Consider the following 8275-nt stretch of genomic DNA (forward strand, 5'->3'; position numbering starts at 1 on the left):
TGCCAGCTGAAAACAACTCAATAATTATAATTCATTTCTAGACGTATATAACTAAACAGTATACTAATATACTATTCTAATTTCTTCCTCTATTTTAAAATTCTGTTTGTGTGAGCCTCAAGCATGTTATAATCTGTGCTCATATACTCTATATGATAGTAACCTTACAGTGACTGTACCTTCTTTCGTAAACATCCGCATTTAATTGGTAGATACCAATAGTACTCAATAAACATCTACCCATCCGTTTTTAATACTTTTGTAATACCATAACACATTCACATATACTATAACGTATAAGTAGTTATATATCACTATACTATAATTATATATACTATATACTATATAGTATATACTATATATATATTCTCATTAAATAAATTCATTCGGTTGGTAGACTAATAGATCTAACTGGGTTAATTGTTACTCAACCGTAAGATTGAAACGTTCAGCTTTACGTTTCGCCTCCTGCCAGGAGGCTTCTCAAACCTAACTCGAGTTAACTCGAACTCAGTCAGCTTTGAGAAAGCCTCCTGCCAGGAGGCTTTCTCAGCCGCGAAACGTAAGCTGTACGTTTCCAATCTTCATGGTTGAGTACCAATTAACCAGTTAGATCTACTATATATACTATAGCAAGTATAGATAATAAGAAGTGTGTTTCGGCTCGGTAGGTGTTCAGTTAGGTATACTATATTATGGCAATTCCACAAAATGTTCGCTTAGATAAAAACACTAATTGCCTAATTTCTTGTAGATTGATTAATTAAATTTGGTGTTTACTGTGCATGTTAATGTTAAAGAAGACTTATCTGACTGTCGGGCCGTTACGCTGAATTGCCTATACATAGTAAGTATACTAGTAAGAAGTGTGTATCAGTAGACTACGCTGGAACATGTTTTGCGGCACCTTTTGCCTTCCGGAAACAAACACAGGATGGCCTTGTACGACTGCAAGTCCTTCTCCACACCAAACTCCTCCATGCGCCGGATTGCCGCATATACAAACTCGACCGAGCCACGGCCCGGACTTGTCTCCGTTTCTCAAACGTCGTGAGCGCACGCTGCGTTAAACCCGCGACATTAATTAGCCAACATCGTCTACGCTCGCGTCATCCAGAGATGATTCTGCATCGTCTGCAAGTTAAGGAGGGTGTTCCTTCGTAACAATCAACATAAACATCCGCAACAACATCTATGTTCTGGTCATCCAGAGTAGCGATTCTACATCATCTACAAGTTAAGGATGTGTGTTCTTTCATGCCGACCGCACATACAAAGACCGGACATACAAGGACATACAAAGACCGACATTACAAAGACCGACCTTACAAGGACCGACCATACGAGGACCGACATCACAAAGACTGACATACAAGCCGACATACAAAGACCGACATATCAAGGACATACAAAGACCGACATACAAGCGACCGACATACAAGGACCGAGAAACCAAGGACTGACATTACAAAGACCGACATACAAGGACCGACATACAAGGACCCGACATCACAAGGACCGACAAAATACGAGGACCAACATGTAAGAACCGACAACCAAGGACCGACATACAAAGACCGACATACAAGACCGACATACAAGGACCGACATACAAGGACCGACATACAAGGACCGACATACAAGGACCGACAACCAAGGACCGACATACAAGGACCGACATACAAAGACCGACATACAAGGACCGACATACAAGGACCGACATACAAAGACCGACATACAAGGACCGACATGCAAGAACCGACATGCAAGGACCAACATACAAGGACCGACATACAAGGACCGACATAGCAAGGACGACAACCAAGGCGACGAACAACCACAGGACCGACATACAAGGACCGACATACAAGGACCGACATACTAAGGACCGACATGCAAGGCACCGACATGCAAGACCGACATGCAAGAACCAACACATGCCAAGGACCGACAAACCAAGGACCGACATACAAGGACCGGACATAAACAAGGACCGACAACCAAGGACCGACATACAAAGGCGACCGACATACAAGGACCGACATACAAGGACCGACAACAAGGACCGACATAAAGACCGACATACAAAGACCGACATACAAGACCGACATACAAGACCGACATACAAGGGACCGACAACAAGGACCGACAACAAGGACCGACAACCAAGGACCGACATACAAAGACCGACATACAAAGACCCGACATACAAAGACCGACATAACAAGGACCGACATACAAAGACCGACATACAAAGACCGACATGACAACGGACCGACATACAAAGACCGACATACAAAGACCGGACATACAAGGACCGACATACAAGGACCGACAACCAAGGGACCGGACAACCAAGGACCGACATACAAAGACCGACATACAAGGCCCGACATTACAAGGAGCGACATACAAGCGACCGGAATACAAGGACCGACATACAAAGACCGACATACAAGGCACCGACATACAAGAAAACCGACATACAAAGACCGACATACAAGGACCGACATACAAAGACCGACATACAAAGGCCGACATACAAGGACCGACATACAAAGGACCGACATACAAGGACCGACATACAAGGACGACAACAGGACCGACATCACAAGACCGACATACAAGGACCGACATTACAATGAACCGACATACAAAGACCGACATACGAGGACCGACATACGAGCGACCGACAACAAAGACCGACATACAAAGACCGACATACAAAGACCGACATACAAGGACATACAAAGACCGACATACAAGGACCGACATACAAAGACCGACATACAAGGACCGACATACAAAGACCGACATACAAGGACCGACATACAAGGCGACGACATACAAAAGACCGAACATACAAGGACCGACATACAAGGACGACATGCAAAGAACTGACATGCAAGGACCGACATTTAAGGACCGACAACCAAGGACCGACATACACAGGGCTTGAAAACTAAACCTAAAATGTTCACTAGCCAGCAGGGCTAGTGACCTGTAAAATCTACTAGCCCTTAAAAATATCTCCCAGCCCTTACTTTTCTGAAGTGCCGCGCTGAGCTACGCAGTGAGTAAAATTTTGCCATTTGCGGGGGCGTTGGTGGAAGGGGGGGGCGTGAGGTGGTGATCTGGGTTTTGATTTTAGATGCTCCGAGATGCATTCTGCGAAATTCCTTGACTGTGAAAATTTAGATTCAGCACATATTCAGGTATAATATATATATTATATATATATATATTATATATATATATAATATATATATAATAAATATACATAATATATATATTATATATCAAGAGCTAATAAATACCTAGAGTGTACAACGGAAAGATAGTGCCATTTCACGGCAATATTATTCTAGTTTGTATGCGGTTCTAGACTAAGTTCATGGTATTCGCGTAAGCAGCATTCTTTGCTCTCTAAAATAAGACCAACCGCTTGTCTCTACGCATACTCCTAGGCCGAGATATTGGAGCGTAATCATGCCTACCACAGGCCTCAGTAGAATAATATTGCCTGAAATAGCACTATTTCCCAGTTTTTCCATTGTACACTCTAGGTGTATATTATATCTTGATATATATACCAGTGTCTCAATTTTAAGGTTTTTTTTGGGTTGTCCGGAGGAACAACAGAGAGTAGCATATGGTTGTCCCTCAAGAGTTTGGTTTGTCCGGGATATTATTTAAACATGTGCTGCATGCCGCTCTGCTCACGTGATGCTCAGTGCTGTTAAAGCAAAAGGCCTAATCATGTACATTTTGTACGTATTGCAGTGACAGCAGACATGGCCATTCGCATTGTTTCACTCATATATATGAAGATAATAAAATATTGGTAATGTGTAAATGATGCTGGGATCAATGACGATAATAAAGTAATTAAAAGTTGCATAAATTTATTTGCATAACACTTACATTAAGTTAACTAATGTGGTACTAATAGTACTAAATCAATACTACTAACATTACTAACATTACAACACTGTGTCAAGTCACAGATGAGTAAAAATTGAAAGATTGACACGAAACATTGTGTTAATAATGTGTTAAAAACATTGTGTTAATAAACGAAACATTGTGTTGTTAAACACCGTGATGTTATACTTTGTTATCAAGGAAGCCAGACAATGCCGTCTAGACATGTACGTTGGCAGCGTATTGTGCCAACCCTGGCCGTATGGAAAATGAACGCGCGCATTATGAATATAAAATTCACTCGCCAACAGGGCTGGTCAGACCAGACATTCTACTAGCCCTTACTGATTCTACTAGCCTCGGCGCGAGCGGCGGAGCCGTTAGTTTCAAGCCCTGATACACTTACCGAGGAACGTCTCCTTATTGCGTTTGCTCTCGGCGAACTCATCTCGAACAGCTTTCTGTCGGAGAGACGACGCTCTTTGCTTGCGATGCGGTTCATGCCGACTCTTCTTCTCCTTCAGTGCAGCCGACGTGTGAAGGTTCCTTGTGCATCGCCGCGCCTGTGACGTCCCGTTGACCCCACATCGACGGCTGAACGATCGTCACCAGCACGCGTCGCTGCGAGAGAGAAGGGCGCTCGATTTACACACAGACAACGATTATGAATTAATGAGTGGCTGCGAGTTTTAGAGAGAGAAGGCCGCTCGATTTACACACAGACAACGATTATGTATTAATGAGTTGGCTGTGAGTTTTAGAGAGAGAAGGCTTGCTCGATTTACACACAGACAACGATATGTCATGTGTGCTGCGAGTTCAGAGAAAGAAGGCTGCTCGATTTATGCACAGACAGCGATTATATATAAAGCGCGAGAGAGAGGAGACAGACATGTATACAATAAATAGGGGTATATGATTTTATACATACTGACATATGTTGGTGTATTGGAACATGAGCCAGCTCCATACATCGCTGAGTTGATAGCACTTAATACAAACTCTAATCATAGTCAATGACTGCATGCTGCCTCTTTCTGAAATACACAAATATCAGATTCATACTACATGAACAACCCCCTTGTGAAAAGTTATGCTTGTGCATAGATTCTCACTAGTTATATATGGCACCCTATTAATTTATCCACTACCAACATCATCACATTTGAAACGCTTATTGTCGATATGTCGAATCATGCAGTGAATGAAATTAAACTAAAACAGAAAAAAAATAATTAAGTAACACAATGCATGGACACTTCAGGCATTTCATATGTATCATAAACATTTAAACACCTACATGTAAAGCATAGTAATCAGAGTTAGCCTTCGTTGGGTGGTCAACCATGGCTCTAGAATGGATTGGCTCTTCCGGTTTCGGCTTTGAAGCGGACCACTCATAAGCTAAATATAGCTGGATAGGCAAAGCTCACTACAAGCCAACAGCCCTGTGGTATGACAGAGTGAACTGCCGTGGCTTTCTCAGTTTTCGAGTCCAAACTTTTGTCAAGGTCTATGAGTGGCTGGTAGTACGATTCATCAAATTCCGGGCGCTTGTCTTCTGGACGAGACATCTTTTTAGCGGGCCCTGTTGATGTGAAACAAGTAAAACACTGTTTACAAGGCTAATTACGGCATGTCGCTGCCAACATTTGAGTTTTGAGGAGGAGAGTTTAGGGGCAAGGGAGCGGAGCACCATACTTGTTACCAGCCATCAGTGACCAGTAATAAATCAAAACCGGCATCATGATAAACGTATAATTTTTCAGCGATCGCACATAATATCTCATTTCACATTTGTAATGTAGCTGTAAAACTCACATGTACAAAACCATCACGGCGGCGCGACGTCGATTGCAGCGCCATCTATCGACCGTGACACGACACACGAGCAATTAAAACCAGAACGCATAGTGTTCGTGATCGCATACGACGTATTTTGTTTGTGTTGATAACTTGTCCCCTTGTGGTCTAATGCTACTAGTACTAGTGGAACTGTCCATTTGCAATGAAGTACAGAGTTCATGTTTTGAAGCCAGGCTACTCTGAGTTCGATGGCGATTCCTTGAGAGCAGACGGAACAATAACTCTGTTAAAAGGAAGACACAACATTATGGTTGATTGCGGCAGTCCATGGGATGAAGACATAATTTTAACAGGTGAGATGCTGTACGCCCGCAAACCACCCTGAACTTGCTTATATTCTTGTGCAAATAGTCAGCCGAATTACAGTGAAATTTGTTGCGTGAATAGGTTGCATCTCTGTTTTCCAAACTTTAGACGCAGAATTACTCAATTAGTAGGCCTACAAAGCATAGGCCTACAAAAGCTGAGAGGGTCTGACTCTATGCATGTCCCCCGGGGCCCTGCCGGAACTAGCTCTAGTACTATATATAGCCCGCGTACAGTGACTGCCGCAGGCCTGCTGCAGTCACTGTACGCGGACTATAGTACTAGAGCGACATACTCTGGTACTATCTAATATGCCGGACCGTACCTCGCCTACTCCACTAACGAGTCTAGTAGGGAGTCTCCTACGCCTACTCGATCTCTAACCCTAACCATATCAAATAGTTACCATATCAAATACCAGGGTATACCGGACCGTACCCAGGGTATGTTCCCGGCAGTACCCTGGGGGACACAGACCCTATGAGCCATACAAAACCATAGCCACAAGTTCCCTTCTCGCTTAACACTACGTTATTTTTATATTTTTTATTTATTTATTTATGGCTGTGAGTTTTAGAGAGAGAAGGCTGCTCGATTTACACACAGACAACGATTATGTCATGTGTGGCTGCGAGTTCTAGAGAAAGAAGGCTGCTCGATTTATGCACAGACAGCGATTATATAATAAGCGGCGAGAGAGAGAGACAGACATGTATACAGATAAATAGGGGTATATGATTTATACATACTGACATATGTTGGTGTATTGGAACATGAGCCAGCTCCATACATCCTGAGTTGATAGCACTAATACAAACTCTAATCATAGTCAATGACTGCATGCTGCCTCTTTCTGAAATACACAAATATCAGATTATACTACATGAACAACCCCCTTGTGAAAAGTTATGCTTGTGCATAGAGTTCTCACTAGTTAATATATTGGCAATTTGGCACCCTATTAATTTATCCACAACCAACATCATCACAACTTGAAACGCTTATTGTCGATATTTCGAATCATGCAGTGAATGAAATTAAAACTAAAACAGAAAAAAATAATTAATAAACACAATGCATGGACACTTCAGCATTTCATATGTATCATAAACATTAAACACCTACATGTAAGCATAGTAATCAGGTTAGCCTTCGTTGGGTGGTACAACCATGGGCTCTAGAATGGATTGCTTCTTCGGTTTCGGCTTTGAAGCGGACCACTCATAAGCTAAATATACTGGATAGGCAAAGCTCACTACAAGCAACAGCCCTGTGGTATACAGAGTGAACTGCCGTGGCTTTCTCAGTTTTCGTCCAAACTTTTTGTCGAGGTCTATGAGTGGCTGGTAGTACGATTCATCAAATTCCGGCTCCTTGTCTTCTGGACGAGACATCTTTAGCTGTGTGATTGAAACAAGTAAAACACTGTACAAGCTAATTACGCATGGCTGCCAACATTGAGTTGAGAGTGAGATTATGCAAGGGAGCGGAGCGACCGAGCGTGGGGATGGTGTGGGAGGGGGGGGGGCACCCCTCCCACACTAGGGACCTTTTGCATTTTTCACATTGAAATTGTGCATTCTGGTGCATACTTAAGTGAGTTTTTAAACATACACATGTTGTAATGCAATACACTGTAGTTCTGCTTTTAGATGGATTAGGTACATGTATATGGATGGCTCGAAACAACACATCACTAGATCCTGCTTGGAATTGTATTTATATATGACCTCTACTGTTCGGCAAGTAAGGACGCGAGATCTAGAACCGTTCAGCGAATTGAAATGCTCTAAAGTATACTTCGGTTTTTCTATCTGTTTGTTTCTGTATGCGTGAGAATTAGCAGACCCGGAGTGAGAGCGTGAGATTAGCTTCTATACCGCGAGTCGCACGCCGAATGCGTGAGTTTGGCAGCGCCTGGATTATTACAGCTAGTTTACACGGTAGATTTTAGAAGATTCAGAACAAAAATAACGCTGATATAGGAGATGTACAGAAACTTCAATACAAAGAAATATTGGCAACACACAATCCATGTGCAGCAGCAAATTTGTCAGTTGAAAGCATAATTCATGATAGGTGCCTACAAACATGAGCCCGAAATGGATTTGGTGGCCTAAATAATAATATGTAAATAAAACTAGCGGCATTAGGTGTTTGAGACAGAGAAAGGCAGGTT

The 8275-nt window shown here is 42.5% G+C and overlaps 2 protein-coding genes across 3 annotated transcripts in view; one reads left to right on the forward strand and one right to left on the reverse strand.

Moving 5' to 3' along the window:
• The window catches only part of LOC106814047 (evolutionarily conserved signaling intermediate in Toll pathway, mitochondrial-like), an 8851-nt gene extending 7896 nt beyond the window's left edge, over positions 1-955 (reverse strand). Inside the window, exon 1 of one of the 2 annotated variants that reach the window (XM_014818311.1) lies at positions 887-955. In XM_014818311.1, coding sequence (XP_014673797.1) covers positions 887-895 — 9 coding nt within the window. In that variant the 5' untranslated portion in view covers positions 896-955. The remainder of the gene's footprint in view (positions 1-886) is intronic. The other variant, XM_014818310.1, reaches the window with a different exon arrangement.
• Positions 956-5765: 4810 nt separating this feature from the next.
• The window catches only part of LOC106814048 (metallo-beta-lactamase domain-containing protein 1-like), a gene marked incomplete in the record, with an annotated part of 9871 nt that continues 7361 nt past the window's right edge, over positions 5766-8275 (forward strand). The window contains 1 exon segment of the mRNA XM_014818312.1: positions 5766-6083. Within this exon segment, the coding sequence (XP_014673798.1) occupies positions 5933-6083 (151 nt within the window).

The sequence above is a fragment of the Priapulus caudatus genome, unplaced genomic scaffold, assembly GCF_000485595.1.
Source record: "Priapulus caudatus unplaced genomic scaffold, Priapulus_caudatus-5.0.1 Scaffold863, whole genome shotgun sequence".
Classification (NCBI taxonomy): Eukaryota; Metazoa; Priapulida; class Priapulimorpha; order Priapulimorphida; family Priapulidae; genus Priapulus; species Priapulus caudatus.